Source organism: Gallus gallus, chromosome 18 (assembly GCF_016699485.2).
Source record: "Gallus gallus isolate bGalGal1 chromosome 18, bGalGal1.mat.broiler.GRCg7b, whole genome shotgun sequence".
Taxonomy (NCBI): Eukaryota; Metazoa; Chordata; class Aves; order Galliformes; family Phasianidae; genus Gallus; species Gallus gallus.
In genome coordinates this window covers 2,691,308-2,709,346 of record NC_052549.1, presented here as the reverse complement: position 1 = coordinate 2,709,346, position 18,039 = coordinate 2,691,308, and the positions used below count along the sequence as shown (strand labels likewise).

Genomic DNA, 18,039 nt, shown 5'->3' with positions numbered 1-18,039 from the left:
CAAAGACAAATAATCTCCTGGCATTTCAGCGTCTGCTTTCCTGCACTGCTTCTCAGGGCTCTCCCATTTCCTTGTCCTGAGCTGGCACCTGGAGAAGCCAAGGGCTCTCCTCCTGGTAAGAGCTGCTGGAATTCCCTCCTTATCTATGAGCTCCGCTGTTTGAGTACATCTTGAAGTGATGGCAAAGAGCTGCTGGGGATGCTGAGACCTGCAGGGGCAGAGCATCGCCACCTCTTTCTCCTGGCTTTGCTGGCAAACCTGGTTTATTTATTTTTTTTCATTGAAAAATGTCAATTTTGATCAAAGACACCCAGGAGCAGGTGTGGGCAGGCAGAGAGGAGGAGGCACAGGACCTCATGGCTCTGAAGCAACATAGAGCTGAGCCTGTTCCTGCGGGAGAAATTGCTTCTTGCAGAGTTCAAGGGTCACTTACAGGAGAGAGAGCAGACTGGAAAGTACTTTCACTGAGGAAAAAAAAAATCAGTCTCTCCTCCTGATGTTTTTTGCCTGGCCCCTGGAAAATGAGGTTCCTGTGAATGGATTCTCCCGCTAATAACACTTCAATCAAATCTGTCAGTGGAGCCAAAGCCTCAGAGCTGATGATCTTGCCACAAGCCCATGGCACAGTCAGCAAGTGAGCAAGGAGCTCAGCACAGGGATGGGAGGGCAATAGGACACCCATGGTGGGAAGCGATTGCAGTGATGCACACCTGGTTCCAGAGGGAAGAGCAAGCCCATGGAGAAGTTAAGCCCTGTGGACATGCCCGTGGACATGGCATTGCCAGAAAGAAAGCAAGGGCTGCTCCTCGTGTCCTGTCCTGGGACACAGATGTTGGGACACCAGTGATGGCACACCACTTGGCACCCAGCCCATCTTCAGCCTCTGCCCTAACTGGGGTTAACCCAGCACCTCCTGCACCCCAGCATCCCGGGGGAGGGGCTCTGCAAGGGCTCATCTCCTCCAGTTTGGCCCCAAGAGATGCTCTCTGAGCTCTAAGCTGGTCCCCCAGCTCCCTCTATAGTTGATGGAGAGGGATGGGGCACACGTCCCACTGTCCCTGCCACCAAGGGCTCTGGTCCCCCTCCTTTAGAAACCAAATCCTGCCTTCCTCCTGGGTGTGCCCATACCGCCTATCATTTGTCATCATTTGTCTTCAAAAATCATGCCTGAAAATGTAGGGCTGTTTTATGGCCAGGCTGTACAGCTTCACAGAGTTCTGTTTCAAGAAGACGACATCAGTGCCAATAACCTGTCAGTTACCAGGGCTGGGTTTAATCCTACGAGCTGATAGGGCAATGATCTGCAGTGGGAGGAGCAGGTGGAGGTTGGAAAGAGCCAGATGTGGGGTTCCACCATCAGCACCAATGGGAAAAGAAGAAAGCACGACAAATGGGAAGCATGGCCTTGGTGCTTTGGGAGCTGTTCATGCTCTTGGAAAAATCATCGAGAAAGGAGGGAAAATTGCACTTGCTATCTGTTTTGGCAAGATGAGCATTTGAGATTTGTGGGTTTTTTGTTGCTAAGGGGGCAGTACAGATGGTTTTGCTCCATGCACTATCCCTGCTCCTGCTGTCATTGGCTTCATCCCACGTGGTCTGCAGCCTCATACCATACTCTGCCCATCGCACGGCTCTGCGGTGTGGCATCTCTGATCACCCACAACTTGTTTCTTTGCTGTTTGGCTTTCATTTTTTTTTTGCAAGGAGACGAGTGGAAGCACACACGCAGGCAAGGAACATGGCACAGCTGCATCTTGACGGGATGAATGGGGCTGGATGCACAACAAACGTCCCCAGCAGATTTTATGAGACGTTTGCTGGGAGCTCAGCCGCATGCTTGCAGGGTGGATAACCTGCATGCCCCTCAGCGGCTCCCTGCCCTGTATGCATTGGGTTAAACGGGGTACATGTGAAACATTCCTATCTGTAGCAATTATTTCAGAGCAGCCCTTGAATCGGGGGCACAAAGTGGGGGAACACAAAACACAGTGACATAACCAGGGCTCAGGAAAAGCTGGCCTTCAAAGGGATGCCTTTGCTGGAGGAAACTCCATTTCTCCTGCTGTTGTATAGGATGGTGGATTACACCAACAATAACCCATTGCAGCGAGTGTGAAATCGTGCTAATAGCCCGCGAGTCGGGGAGCCGCTCACGCACCAGCATATTTATTGCAGTGCTTTGTATCTGGGAGCACCAATGGCCACATTTTGTCACAACCTGTGGGGGGTTTGGGGGAGCGTCTCAATGCGGCAAGCTCAAGTTTCAAGGGCAGTGTGAGAAGGCAGGGGAAGGAGGAAAGGACAATTGTCTGAGGGGATGGATGAGCCCCCATCTGGGAAGCGTGGGCTCATGGCATTGCGTTTGAGGGATTTGCTCTTATTTAAAACAGCAGAGCTTGGGCAGAGCGGGGGCTGTGGGCACCCACCCATGCTGAAGTGCCATCCCATGCCTTGCGGGGCTCCAGGAGCCCTCTACAGAGCGCCCTGGGGATGGGGAGTTCTGCTCCCACCTCCCATCCCAGCTAAAGAGGGGACTTCAAAACTCCAAAGAGGGGAGCAGTTGGTGCATGGGCTCAGTGCTGCCCATCTGGGGAAGGTGAATGCTGGTTTGCAGACCCAGCATCCAGTCCCAAATATGGGATCTGCATCTCCCTGATGCACAGGAGTGAGGAAGCAGCTCTTGTAACCTGCAGACTCATCAGCACTGCAGACTGCTTCTGTCAGAGCTGGCAGGGGACAACCAGCACACTGTGAGGTTGGAATGGGGTGAGCTTTAAGGTCCTTTCCAACCCAAACCATTGTGTGATTCTATGATTCCGTGGTTCCGTGATTCTGTGGGGCTTCATTGTCACCAGGAGGCTGGGGAAGCTGGAGGGATAAGGGCACGGAATGGGAGGGGGACAAGAAAAGTCACCATGGTGGCTCATCTGGGAGAGGGTGCATGGAACAGGAGCATGTGGGTGCAGTAGGCAGAGGAGAAGGGGCCATGCCACCCCCCACCCCTGCCCCATAGAGGTACCTTTGCAGGCCTTGCGGTGGGAGATGGGTTTGCTGAGGTCGCGGTAGAAGCCTTCCTTGCAGTAGTGGCAGTGCCGCCCGGCCGTGTTGTGCCGGCAGTTGAGGCAGACACCGCCGCTCTTTCTGCCCGACAGCTTGTACAGCTCCATGTTGAAGCGGCAGCGCCGTGCATGCAGGTTGCAGTTGCAGGCTGCGGGGGCACAGAGCATCATCAGTACATGGTCACCCCACACAGCACATCCCCAGTGTTATCCCAGGGTGGCAGCTGCCAACCCACACCCATCCCTGGGCACTGTGGGGCTTTGAGGACACCCTACTGCCAACTCTCCCCAACCCACCTGCCCCAGGGCTTCCAGCACCCCCTCCCATCCCATCCCATTGTTCCCGTTGCATGAATCTCAACACACACGTTTGAGCCCTATGCACCATTGCAAAACCTTCCCCATCCTCTCCTTTCCTGGCGTTCCTTGCCATGCAGCCCACAGCCCTCACCTCTCCATCTGCATCCTACCCACCTCAGCCAGCCCAGCACCAAAGCCCGCTCCGACTGAATGAACTGCACAGAGGCCAACTACTGGGAGGTGTCCCATGTCCCCCCTGCACACCCCGGTGTCACCACCAAACCGCTTTAACACGGGGCTTTGGCAAAAGGCGACGGGAGGACTTCAAAAGCGCGACCCTGGGGCTGTCACGAGGCCGTCAGGAGGCGGTTGCTGTGCGCTTTGCAGGGTTTTACAGCTTGTTTTCTTTTCCTGTTGCTTTTGTTTGCTCTTTGCCCCTGAACAATGCAGCTGTGCAATGCCAGCCCGCAGCTGGGCCCCCCATGCAGTGCGAAGGTGTCACGGCTCTGCGCTTGTCACCTTCCTTTTGAACAGAGATGTCTTAATCCTTCATTCCTTCCTGTTTACCTTATGGTGCTTGCCCAAGACAAAGGCATGTGATATTTGCTTAATTATCAAATTTCAGCCCTGAAATTTACAGTGCAGTTCCGGGTTACTTATTGGGAACAATCCCCAGCTCGCTCTCAGTGCAAAGCCATCATGGGGAGCACAGTCTTACAGCCACGTCCGCCCAGCATGATGCTGAGCCACTCCCCTCTTTCCCCCATGCAACCCCAATTCCTGCAGGGGACACACCAGGGCCCAACCTCACCTCCCACAGACCCTAATGATGAAGAGTGGTGCTAAAACACAGCTCCCGATGCCACAGCTCTGAACTGTGGCTTGCATCCCCTTGGATGAGCACCCAGACAGCTCTGTGCTTGGTCCCAGCTGAACAGCACGGAGATATTTCTCCAAGTGTTGGCATGGAGAAGAGCTCCTTCTTCCTCAAAGCCAGAAGACGTGAATATTCTCCAAAAAGCATGAATGCTCACCTCCCCCAACAAGTCGTGTCGTGTCCAAAGAGCTTTCACACTTCTTGGAAAATATGCACATCGGCTGGATTTGGAGAAGAAGGGGGTCTTCTCCATGCCACTTGTGTTGGAGGGAAGTTGGAGCTGGTTCTCCAGTATTTTGCAAGATGGCATTGGCATGACCCTTTGAACGACTCAAAGTTGAGCCCACCCGGGGAGCGAGTGAAAATCTTTGCATTTCTTTGGGTTGCTCGATAAACAGAGATGTGTTTGCAAAGCCAGGACACAGAGCTCCCAGGGGTTTCTCAGGGTCTTTGCAAACATTTCGGCTGGTCCAGTGGGCAGAGCTGCATGGGAATAGCAAGTGGGGTGCGTGGAGCTGCTCCCAGCCCAGGGCAGTTTTTAAGCTTCCAGGGATGCAAAAATGCCATGTGTGGAGGAGAGAAGAAGCTGGACCTCACAAGAGGTTATGGGACCATCTCTCCAGTATGATTTATCAGCGAATTGTGACACCAGCAGCACAGCCTGGGCTGTCAGAATTCCACCTGAAGCATTTGCTGGGCACCGGTCACCTCCTAACCCCACTCATTAGGATGCTTTCCATCAGAAAGGCCTTGCTGGGGATGAGGCTGGGATGTGTCGTGGTGAGAGCTGATGATGGGGACACGGGGTGCAGAGCTGGGATGAAGGCACTGGGGAAAGGAGACACCGCAGGACTCCCCTTACCGAGGATTCATTGCCCACTCTGCTAAAGCCTCTTGCCTGCTTTCAGACACCCGCTGGCCTGGCATTCATTCCCAGCCACTGTTTCTGGGTTTGTTTCCCCACCACAGAAAGTGACTCTTTAGCAATCCATCTTTTCTTTCTATGAACGACTTTGCCGGCTGCAATAAGGAGTCACCTCCCAGCATCAGCATCACCCCTTCTTCTCATGCGTTGTGTCTCACCCTGAAGAGGAGGTGCTCCAGATCTGGTGGGGAGCAAACGCCCAGTGCTGTGAGCTCCCAGTGCAAGGTTTTAGCTCCTGTTGCTCAGCTGAACTCAGTGCTCCTGTCTCTTTCTCCTTTCTTTCCTTTCATTTGCCAAGGATCTCCTCTGCCTTCACTGTACATGGATGGCCCTCCCTGTGGCCAACCCCAGTAAAATGAAACAGACATTCACAAGCCAGGAGAAAAGTGGGATGGAAAAGAGGAAAGCTGTGGTACGGAGCTGATCAAAGCTTTGGGTGCTTTACCCCTGGAGGCTCTGAAGGACATGGATGGGCCCTGGGTATCCTGAGCTATGGGGACAGCCAGCCCATGGCAGGGAGATGGAGTTCTATGATCTTTATAAGGCCCCTTCCAACCTAAGCCATTCAATGACTCCATGATTCTAAAAAACACAACTTAAGGACAAACAGCTCTATCACAGATGTCCAAGGTGGGCAGGATGTTCTCACTGGGGCAATGGAAGATCTGTGGTTGGAGATGCAGGCTGGTGGTGTCCTTTGTGTTGCCACCATACCCCCATGCCCACGTCCCCCCGGACGCATTCCTCCCTGTGGTTTTCATTCAGCAATGACAATGTGGCCCTTCCAAATCACCCCACCCTTCCAAACTTATATTTTGGCCATTTTCAAGATGAAAATTGCTTTTTAAGCAAACGAAAACCCCACAACATTTTGTTTTAATTTTTGTGAACAATAATTTGGGGGGGAGGGCGGAAAGCATGGGAGAGGATAGAAGAAGCCAGGGGCTGAGAACAATCTCCAAATTTGACTCAATATTATGAACAGTCTCACTCTCCTCAAAATTACCCTTTTCCCAGACAAGTTTATTTTATTTTATTTTATTTTATTTTCACAAAAGAATCTGCTAGTTCAGTCTGAGCCATTATTTCTCTCCTGCAGGAGCAAGCCTCACATACTTCATGCAACAAGGGCCATGTTGTCTATGTTTTAAGACCCTGGAGACCTGCAGGCATTTGGGGGATCCTTTTTTGGGTCCATATTTGGTTGAGCACTGGCACGGGCTGCCCAGGGGGATGGGGGAGTCATCTTCTCTGGAGGCATTTGAGAACTATGGAGATGTGGCACAGAGGGACGTGGTTTAATGGGCGTGGTGGGGGTGGGTTGGGGTTGGACTTGGGGATCTTAGAGGTCTTTTCCAACCCTAGTGATTCTATGAGTTGATGAGTAGAAGAAGCAGCCACACTTGAATCTAAGAGCGGGGATGATGGGGATGGAGCACTTGGAGCCAATGGAGTGGGGTGGAATGGGAGGGTCCCTGGTCCCCTGTGGCACTGTATGTGTGTGCTATGCCTGAGTGAGGAGGAGGGTGGGAACTCACTTTGGTTAGCTAGGGATGACCCAACGAAGGGGAAACCCACGGGATGCTGCGGCCACGAGGGAGACATGAGGTCTGTGCCAGATCCCAGCTTTTCCTGACGCTCAACCCAAGGAGATGGATAAAAGTACCACAAAACACACAGCCACAGACACAGTCGGCAGCTGGAGCTTGGTCACAGCAACACGTCCCTGCCCCACATCCCCACCGATAAGAGCTTTGTTTGCTCTCACATAAAAAAAATGCCAAACTCACTGTTTGGGCTTAAATATTTGAGACTGGGTGTCTGACTCAGGCTGAATGTTTTTGGAAGAGTTCCTGCTAAAATGATTCAGCTGCTAAGGAGAAGCGAGCGAAAAATACAGCGCCGTGCCAACGCTAACAAGTTTGGGGATTTCTTTCCTTAAAGAAAATCTGTTGCCCTTATGGTTGAGGCCAAGGCTTAAAAAGAAAAACATCGCTCCTTGGTAGGGATGGGTCTTGTGCTGTCTCTAGGAAGAACTGCGCAAATTTAGTTGAATTCGTCATAAGTCACTGAAATAGGAGTAAGTTCAATTTGAATTTGAGTAAGTCATTGAAAAATGGGGGAAACGTTCGGTCTGAAATGGCATAGAGGTTGACAGGGTGCCCTGAAGATCTCTCTTGCGGTGGTCAACCCAAGCTCAGGAGCAATGACCTGATCTCCAGCACCCAGCTCACACACTGGTTGCCAATGGGAGCCTCGGAATGCTTGGTGAAGCCCAGCAATCCCGAAACAACACCCAAAATGGCAGTGGTCTCTGGCATGTCCTTTTGGGAGTAAATAGAGAAAGTCCAAAGTTGCTCAAAACCCAGAAGGAGAAATATCCACCCCATCAGATCAGCTGCTGAAGGTCGCTTTGCCAGCACTCGGCGTTATCACCTTCCTGCAGTGCCACGAGGTGCAGAGCCCGTTCTGGCAGCACTGGGCACTGCTGTGACTTGACTGCAGAGTGATCCCACCCTTTCTCATTTCAGGCAAGTAGATTTGCTCATAACTGCTCCCACTTTGATTCCTTCCAGGCTGACCTGAAGCATCAGCGTCTCAGCAGGTATTTCCTGCTGCTCGTGTTCCCCCTCACAGAGCACCACAAGCAGAGCGAGACGTACCCCTGGGAGCCATGCTGCACGGGTTAGGAACCAGATCTGCCCAGGCTGTGAGCAGCAGAGGTCTCCCCACTGCACACGTGGTGAGCAGCTGCTGGCAGTGATGCATCCCACCACTCCGTGTCTTCCTGCCCGAACCCTCAGGGACATCCCCAGTGACCTCCTGCGGCCCCTTCAGAGCAGCGAGGATGGATGGAAACCTGTGGGCCTGCCGTGTGGCACTGACATGTTGAGATGTGTGGCAGCTCCTCACCCGCAGCGTTTTAGCCCAAGACAAAAGCGCTCTTACTCAACACAGGATGAGGATGACAGCGAGCCGAGCCCTGGTGCAGCACACAGTGCACAGAGCGCCTGGAGATGGGCTGCAAATCACCCCTGCTTCCTCCAGCCTGGGGTTGGCTGCTCTTCAGCTGAGATGCTCACAAACAAAGCTGCCAGAGATGGAAGCTCGAGCCCCATAGCCCAGATCCTGAGCCCACCGCGGAGCGGGGAGCGATGCTCTCTGGCACCCAGAAGGAGCCCCTTTCCTGCAGCAGAAGCAGGAAGTTTTCTCTTTACGCCAGGTATGATGGAGAAAGGCTGCAGATAAGCTCCAGCCTGGAAGGAACTCGACTAACTTATTGTTTTAGAAAGGAAAAGTCAAGAAATGAGCTCTCTATTTCAGTCGGGGAGATGATGCCAGGCTGTCATCAGCCTTTTTTTCATGTAATTGCACCATCCGTATCTGGCCTCCTACGGTCATAAATGCTTGAAAATGCATTGTTTGCATCCCATAATTCATCCAGCAGGGAGCCCCGGCCATGGGCTGACCCCGAGGTGCCCCAGCACAGAGCCAGGACCCAGCACACACAGCACATGGGGCCACCACTGTCCCAGCACTGCTCCCGCACCAAGACAGTGTCCCACAAGGCTTCCTGCACTCCCAGTGAGGGATTGTGTTGGACACTTAAGAGTTAAAGCCACAGCAGAAACAGATACTGAAAGAATTTGCACATTCAGAGCAAAGTTTACTTGAAATGCAAAAGGCGCAACGATGCAACCAACCCAGCAGAGAGGCAACGGATTGAAGAGTCTGTATGAAATCTGCTCAGCCAACAGAGACACAGACAGCCCCAGCTGCACTCCTGCACCACCCTGGGGAGCAGAGACACTGGGAACCAACAGCCACAGACTGACAGTCAAGTGGGGTGACGACGGTGCTGGGAGTGTGACAGTGATGCCAGGGGGTGATGGATGCTGAGTGGCTTTACCCCCCCCCTGCCCCCTGCCCTGGAGCTGTGATGCCATTGGGGCAGCCCCTACCCCTCTGCCTGTGAGGTCAGGCTGTGCTGAGCTGGGGTTGAAGCACCACCGGAGCGTGTTGAGGAGCGTGTTGTGTTGTTTTAACCCCAGCTCATTTCCCAATCCCGTCTGGAGCAGGGCCAGGGGGATTGTTAAACCAGCGCTGGGCAGATCTGCCACCGGAGATGCAGTCCTACAGCCTCTGAGCGTGGCTGGTGGTCACCTCTGGGCCCAGTGCTGTGCCCCTCCGAGGTGACATGGAGCCAGTGGCACTGCACTGTGCCACCGTGTCACTGCAGCTCGGTGCAGCAGCAGCCCCTGCCCACCACCAACTGGTTCAGCTCAGCAGCAAACAGCCTCACAGCAAAAATCTGTGCTCCTGATCTCCCCAGGCTCCAGCAGGAGCAGGGAAGGTGCTGCCATGGCACTGCTGTAGATCCCAGCGTGAGCCTAACAGTGATTTGCCTCAGTTTCCCTTTCAGGTGACAGACCTGGGATGTTCTGGCTGCAGGAAACTCTTTTCCCTTTCTTCTTCTGTTGCTTTCACTCCATACCATCTGAGGTGTTAACCTGAGCCCTGGACCAGTGCTGTTCTGGCCTTAAAACCCAGTGCAGGTGTGAAGGGCCACGATGCCTCTGTGTGCTCAGCGCTATTTGCACCTCTGGGGCTGTGCAAAGCCCTCCTTTGTGGTGTGGCTGAGCCTGGGCAAACAGAGCTGGCTTATCTCAGGGGAGGTTATCAGGGAGCTCAGACAGGAGGAAAACTCCACTCTGTGTGCCTGACCTCCCCATCACTGCTATCACTGCTGTGGACGTGGATGCTCTTTGAGGAGATGCTGCTCGTTGTGCTCCCAGAACCCAGGTGGGTGCCGGGACTGCCCTGCACAGCTCTGCTGTGTTTGGATTTCCTCTAGACTGGGGCTTTATCAAAAGCAGGCAGGCTTATCCCTCTTATCAGTGCTACCGTTAACGGACAGCCGTTGGCTGCTACATGCTGGTGTGCTGGGAGCACGCAGAGCCCGTGCTGCTGGGAGTGAGGTGCTGCTGGGAGTGAGGTGCTGCCACCTGTTCCTTGTGCAACCCCAGTGCTCCCCATGGAACTCCAGTGCTTCCTATGCAACCCCAGCGCTCCTTTTGCAACCCTACAGCCTTCATGCGCTCAGCTCTCACACGGGTTCTATGGAAAGTTTGGGATATGGCATCAGCCACCGTCCCACAGAGCTCCAGGCCCCCAGCTGACATTTTATCCCCTGCTGTCAGGACGCTGCATGTGAGGCAAGTGTTATCAGACCTCATTAATTAGCTTATCACAGGCAATTAGCTCCACAGCTCAGCCTGCCCCCGGGGAGCAGTCCGCAGACCTGAGAGGTTTCAAACATGCATTCATAGAATCACAGCATGTTTGGGTTGGAAGGGACCTTAAAGACCACCCCATTCCAACCCCTGCCATGGGGTTGTAGGCTCTGCTATGCAGTGCCTACCATGGCCTCGGGCAGCTCCAAGGATGGGGCAGCCACAGCTCTGGGCAGCAGTGCCGGGGTCTCACCACCACTGGGCACAGAGGTTGCTCTCCCTTTTCTTGACTCCTTCCCCACCCCCCACAGCCCTCACCAAGATGTGAGGTTCACATCGAGCCGCTCGGTGGGAGAGCAGCTCCGGGCTTCAGCTGAAACTCATGAATTTTGCCCAAGTGCTGCAGAGAGAGGATTGCATTTCTCCCAAGGAAGCCGCGTTTCCTCCGCTTCCAGCACCCGGCCAGGAGCAGGGCTGTGTGTTTCACTCTGTATTTCGCTCTGCTTTTGCATTTTGGCTGCTGCTCAGAGCCAAACCTCTGATCCTGCTGCGGCTCATTTTCAGGCGCGTGTGCCCCAGAAACTTTTTTTTCCTAAATGAATTTTTCATACAGAATTCTTTCTCTTGATGGATGCAGTGAGAAACTATTTCCCAAACAGGAAAGAGAGAGGACCTCCCTCTCCCCCTCCTCCCTCTCTCGCGTGGATGTTTTTAATAACAACATCAATTGTCTGCAGAAGACTTATTCCTTTCTGACCTCAGAACAACTCCTGGTTAGCGCATTCCTGCGTGGCTGCACCGCGAGCTGCTGGGATGACTTCACCGAGGCTTCCTATAGCAATGCACAGCGAGGGGGAGATGCTGGCGGTGGGACCTGGGCTGTGCTGGGGCTGAGGATGCTGTGCCAGTGTTTTCTATGATGTTTCTGCCCACTGCTCCCCCAGCCCTGCCTCTCCTCCTTGGGGACAGCCCCGCTGTCTGTTGTCCCCGAGATGCTGGAGCTGTTCCTGACGGTGCCAGCTCCATGGGATGCCGGAGGTTTCACAGACATGAACACAGCCCAACAACTGTGCCCTGCTCTTGCATTAAGGCCCTTCAGAGCCCAGTTGCACATTCTCAGTCCTGCAGGACTGCACTGCAGCGATGCTCACAGGACCCGGACCCAGAGCCTGTGGCATCCCACTTCGGCTGTGGGGCATTTTCTAGTCCATTGGTTGTGGCATCTTGGGACCAGCTGGAGCTGCTTGCTGAGTCCTGAGCTGTAAAGAGGAGCTGATTTTCCTGTTAGGTCATTGGAAATACCCATCTGGGCATTTCGGAAATGCAGCGTGTTGGTTTTCTCCTGCAAAAGGGTGCTGAAAGCCACAGCCACCTCAAAGCAGCAGGAGGAGGGACACTGAGCAGCAAGCAATCCAACCAAATGGGAGTTTGGGGGGGATTGGTAAAGCATTTCTGAACTGCTGGAAGGCTGGAGGAAGGGAAGTGTGCAGGGCAGCAGATGCTTTGGCATGAGCAGGGAGCACACAAGCTGCAGCTCAGCCCACATCCAGACAGAACAGCTTTTGCAGTTCCAGTTTGCCCAGAGATGCCAGCACTCACCCCCTCCCCAGGATGGGGACCCCATGGGTCAAAGCCCACGGGGCTGGGAGAGCACCATACTATGCCTACCAGCAACCTGTTTGCCCCACAGCAAGCCTGAATCCACTGGGAGACCCACAGACTCATTAGCTCCAACCACAGCACTGCAGGGCGACGTGCACAATCCCTCCCACGGAGGATTTCTGGCCATGGACCACCAGCCCTGGGGAAGGCCAGCTGTGTCCCCATGGGTGACAGCAGCCACCAGCCAGGTGTCACCCACTGTCATGTCCCTCACTCAGCACTGAGCAGCTCCTGGGCACACCATTCCCTCTCGCCTTCCCAAACCAAACCTCGCAGTGTCTGTGGTTTGCCTGCTGCTGCTTATAAGGACTTTTAAGTGCTTGTTTGCCATGGTTTGCATCTCTGGCACAAAGTTTGCTGCAGCCCTGGAAATAACCCCGGGCTGCAGGCTGATCCCTGTGGCAGGAAATAAACATAATTTTGTAAGCATTAACACGCAGCAGAGCACCGGCAGGAACACGCGGCATTTCCGAGGAGCCCAGATGTTTGCACAGCAAAGGGCTGCTCCCCTCGCGCGGATGTCAGGGAACGCTCAGGGCCTCCAGGGATGTTCCTGCATTAGGAAAAAATGTCTTTGAAAGCCACAAAAACAGAGGCTCCAGCGAGGAAAATGAACCCATGGAGCATCACCTTGCCATTCGGGACTGGGCGAGCGGAGTCACTGTGCACAAAGCCAGCCAAGGAGGGCAATGCGCCATGGGGACGCCAATGGCACGACACAGGTGGGGCAAAGGTGACTCAACTCTCGGCTGTATAGTGGAGTCTGAAGCCTTCTCAGGTCCTTATGGGCTTGAATCTGGCTGAGCTGATGTGGGATGGCTGCTGCCTCCATGCCCTTTTCACCTCAACCTTGGGAACCTCAACTCTCAGGCAAGGAACCAAACAAATCTCCACCAGGACAAACATTATTTCTCCTTTTCAAGCCAAACTCGGACAATCAGCCCAAAGCCCTTTCTGATGTCCCCTCCAGAGCTGAAATCTCCTTCACCTTTGGCCAAGCACGTTTCCCAGATGGACAAAACCCTTCTTCTCCCTTTGAAAGCAAGCAGAGCAGATTCTTCCCAGCTGCAGTGAGAGGGGTTTATTTATTGCTTTTGTTGACAAACTAAACTAAACTGACAGTTGTAATCTGGAGTATCTGCAGTAAGAGCAGAACTGGGGCCGTCAGCTGGGGACTGGCTGGGTGCAGTGGGCACAGTGCTGCGGTTTTGGGCACAGGGGCAGCCCCATGGCATGCTGCAGTCCTGCCCACAACCCCATGCTTTGTTGGGTGATGGGAAGGGTTCCACATCCCACAGTGCTGGAGGATGAAGGAGAGCAGACACAGAAAGGTGTGCAGCCACCCTCCATCACCACTCATTCACCATCAGATTCCATCTAGAGGTGATGCCCCAAATGGATCATTTCCATTGGGTTTGAGAGGATCTGGGACTTGGTAGCATCAGCCCAGAAAGGTTGCCCCACTTCCACCCATCTGCCCATGGCAGCAGGGCTGTAGGATTCCAGGCACGGAGCATTGAGGATGCACATTTGTAGTGAGGCTTCATCGACATCAAACCCTGGAGAACGACTTCCATACTCACTGCCACTTGTCTCATATATTTATTTAACAAATCCCGAAGCCTCTTATTTTGGGTAAATACAGACCTGAATCAATATCAATCAGACCAAAGTGCAGGAAATGCACCTGGAAGGGAAAAGCAAAGCTTCCAGAACAGTTGGAGGTGAGAATCACACACAGAATCACAGAATTGTAAGGGTTGGAAGGGATCCCTCGGGGCCATCAACTCTAACTCCCCTTCTAAAGCAGGAGCCCTGGGATGCTCAGTGGGTTTATGAGAGAGGGAGCTTCAAGTCTGCACCCTGCCACGGGGTGTTCTCCATCCACACCAATGACAACGGGAGCTAATGTTTCATTCCTGCATGCCCGTCTGGGCTGCACCCTGGCTTTGCTAACAAGGCTGGGCAGTGCTGAAAGCAGTCAGCGCACCCAACACATCCCCTGCTCTGGGCAATTGTTCGGCCCCAATCCTGCCCAAACCATTTTTAACCTTCCATCACTTTGGCTTTGGCAGAGTCAAGGCCACTCAATGGGTAGCCCACTGGGAGCAGCACTTCCTTCTATTTGCCTCTCCAGGTGGTAATGGGCTGAAAATCGCCTGTAATCCCCCTGAATAGATCATGCAGCCATGAAACAGAATCAAATACCATAGCATTGTGTTCATCTGCTTTTAACATTGCTGCTTCCACCACCCAAGATAAAGCAGGGAGGATCTCACAGCCAGGAGAAGAGGGAGATGTCCAGCAGATGCTCAACCCTGGACTGGGGTTCTCACCTGCCCTGCCCTCAGCATCCCTGCCCTTCCCTTGCACTCACAGGCTGACCACAGCTTTGTCTCCCTGACCTGGTGCTGCTCAGGCCAAAATGAACAAGACCTCACCCAGGAAAAAGCCATGCTCCACACATAGCTCTGTGTCAGTGAAAACAACTGCCCCGTGCCAGGCTAAATACAATTCCCCTTTTCTTACTTATATAACACGGTAACCTTCTTTTAACACTCACTGTATTCCTGGCCCAACAAAGCATTACAGAGCCCTTATGTTTCTTGGCCACAATGGCCAGGACTCTCCGAGAGAACCAAAGTTGACTCAGTGCCGGCACATCTTGCTGCTGCTCATCGATGTGGGGCACTCGGTGTGCTAAGGACTGGATGCTTGCTAGGAGCAGGGTGCACAGGCTTTGTTCTGGTGGCTTTCTGCCTTGTGTCATGCGGAGTTTGGTCCAAGTGGAGAAGTGTCAGCACGGCTCAGGCTGCTCAACATCTCTTTCCTGCCTGGGGTGCTCCTGGCCATATCCTTGACCCAACCTGGGACCTTCACTGGTTCTTCCTTTCCCCAGCCATTGAGATTTTGGTTTGATTCTTCCTCACGCCAACCACAGAGATATTGGTTTGTTTCTTTCTCCAGGCATAGAGATCTTGGTTTAGTTCCTCCTTTCTCCAGCCTTAGAGATCTTGATTTGGTTCTTCCTTTCTCCAACTACAGGTATCTTGGTTTGGCTCTTCCTTTCTCCAGCCGTAGGGATCCTGGCTTCCAGCAGGAGAGGGAAGAGTGGAATTTCAGCTTTGGTTCCTATCACATTAAAACTGAACCTCCATCCCTGGACTGGAGGTCAGTCTTAGCTTGTAAGGAAAGCAGTGGAGAAGGGTTTGGTTGAAGATGGATCTCCCATCACCAAACACAGGTGATGATGAAGACAGGGAGTGACACAAGGTCCATGAGGATCGCTCAGCTCCCGTTTGCTGCAGGTCGCAGCCTGCTGAGACCACAGCAGCCCGGTTCATCAGGCCAGTGGTTGTTTGGGAAAGGTGCCTCATTAGCTCCGTGTTCTCCAAGAACATCAGAGCCTTGGCAGGGCCGAGCAGCAGGCTGGGGTTAGCAAAACAGCCCGACGCAGACAGGCGCTGGTGCATCCCAGCAGCCCTCGGACGTGCTGTGGGGACGCGTGCTCACGCCAGGGATGTGCATTCCACCTCTTCCCAAACCCTTCCGGATGCTGGGAACAGCCCGTGTCCGTGGGAAGACGCGCCGGGAGATGCATCTGGAGAACAAAGCCTCCTCGTCCTGCCCGAGAGACAGCGGCCGCCTGGCTCCTGCCGGCATTTCTCCACTACAAACGCATGCTGCAGCCAAGAGCAACCTTCCCGACGTCCAACACGGCGCTCCTTCGAGCGGGTGTCCCAGGGGACCAGCCCGGCTGGAAATGTCATTAGCATGTGTCACCTCTGCCTGCTTGGAAGGATTAATCAGAACAAGGATCTCACTTTTTAATGAGCCTTTTCATGGTGCGTTACCGAGGGAGAAAAAAAATAACCCCCCTCGAGCGAAACAGATTTTCCAATAAAATTTATAGAGCATGAAAAGGGCTTCTGGCGCTGGGGTTCAGAGGTGGCTGGCCTCGCACAAGCAGCACCACCCTCCTCCTCCTTGGAGGGTGAAAACAAAACAAACAAGCTGGGAAATGCAGGGAGCAGATAAGAGGAGGCATGTCCTCAGTGAGCTGCCTTTGTTGGCGAGTGACACAGGGATGGGTAAACCGAGCGCTCTGCTGCATCCCTGAGCCCGCCAGCACTGCTCTGGGATGGCAGCACCGGGACGTGTTTGGGCACAGGGAAGGGCCGTGGGCAGTGCTGGCACTGAGGCATCACCAAGGAACTTCAGCCCCATGGAGATGCTTGCCTTGGGAAGCTTGCAATGTGCCCAGAAAGGGTGCCCAGCATTCCGTATAGGGAAGGATGGGGGGGTTGGAGCAGCTTTCCATGCCCTGTCAAGAGAACAAATTATTCCTGCGGAGCCCACCCTTCCCTCCAGTAGCGAGTAATCCCTGCAACCATGACAGCCACTTCTCTTTGCCCCAGAGAACTGTATAAATCAGAGCGGAACAAAAGTCCTTTGCTGGGAGCTGGGCATGTGCGTTGCGTTTCAAAGGCCAGGCACATTTCTCTATAGATCCGCATTCTCTGGGGACGGCAGCTCTGACAGCAGAGAGATTAAGCAAAACAACCCACTCAACCTACCCTTCTCCAACATCTCTCCATGGGTGGAACAAACCCATCACAGTCAAACCACGGGGCAGAGCCATAATTCACACTTGTTACTTTGCTCCTCAGTCATTTAATGGCCTATTTTTCCTACTTAATGTTTTCAAAGTTTTGAGTAATAATTACATAGAATACAGACTCCTTTGGCGTTAGGGCTGGAAAACTTAGAAATAATGAGGAGCAGCAAACCAAATGTACCAATTATTGGAGTCCTCGGGGAACCTGCGGAGCTCAGCGAGACGCATCCAAGCCTTCAGAGCAGCCATTCAGAGCTCCTCGCCCCTGGCAAGCACGCATGCACGAGCCCTCGCCCACACACCCAGCTCTAAGTCACCCCGGTGACACCAGGCAAACTTATTTCAGCTGCAGTCAGCACGGTTTGCTTTGTTCCCAGCAGTGTGGATCTCCTGCAGGACGGTGCCATTGCTCGGTGGCCATGGCCAGGTGATGGCAGAGCAAGCACCGATCTCCTCCTGCGCTCTCGTGGAGCAAAACGTTGCAACTGTTCAAAGCAGTCGGGGCAGCAAATTTGTTTCTTTCCTGGTTGTTTGCACCAGCGGGGAGCTGGGCTCATGCCAGCTGAACGAGGGGCTGAAAACGAGAGTCATGGGGAGCCAAAGCCCTCCTGCTCCAAGGGCTCTTAGGAACCGGCTGTTGTTCTGTGAGCTCCTAATTACACAGCTATTTGCTTGGGCAAATGTTGCCTTCTGTGTTGTTCCCCCTGTTCCTGCTTTGAGGCTTGGGTTTGGTGAGGGTGGGACGGTGACCCCACCACCGCAGCATCACCACGCCTCCAGGGGTCCCCTGGGCCACCTGAAGCCACCCAGCCCCTCCGCCGCCCTCCAGCCCTCCATCAGAGGGGCTGCAGACAGCCTCCCTCCACCTCCCACGAGCGTAACCATAAACCTGGCCTGGAAAGGTCTTCAAGGGAAAAGGAAGTATTAAAGAGCAATGAGCGAGCGACGACCGCATGTGAGTATCATTATTCATACAGAGAAGTGCCATCCCCCAAATCCGTGCCAAGAAACCTACTGCCATGGAGTTCCTCTGCATAGGAAACAACAAGGGATTGTGCAACTGCGGCTGCTGTCGGATGCTGAGAGCAGAGCGAGGAAGTTACACCGCGGCTTTGCCAACCTCCCTGGGTGTCAGACCTACAAGCGGCCGCACGGTATATTTGCTGCGGGCAGAAATCACGGGGCTGAGCCCTTCCTCGGAGGCTCCTGGGGAAGCGTTTCCATTTTCCAACCGAAATGCAGTAGAAACGCTTTTGGATTGATTTCAGATGGAGATGGTTTCGTTCGGGGTTTAGCGAGCCGAGCCAAGCCTGAAGTTTGGATTTAAAACAAAAAAAAAAAAAAGGGGGGGAGGGGGGGGAATA

General features: G+C 53.6%; 1 protein-coding gene across 1 annotated transcript in view; it reads right to left on the bottom strand.

Annotated features, from left to right (window-relative positions):
- NTN1 (netrin 1) overlaps positions 1–18,039 on the bottom strand; it is a 49,991-nt gene that overhangs the window by 12,577 nt on the left and 19,375 nt on the right. Inside the window, exon 2 of the mRNA NM_205419.2 lies at positions 3,020–3,208. Within this exon, the coding sequence (NP_990750.1) occupies positions 3,020–3,208 (189 nt within the window). The remainder of the gene's footprint in view (positions 1–3,019; positions 3,209–18,039) is intronic.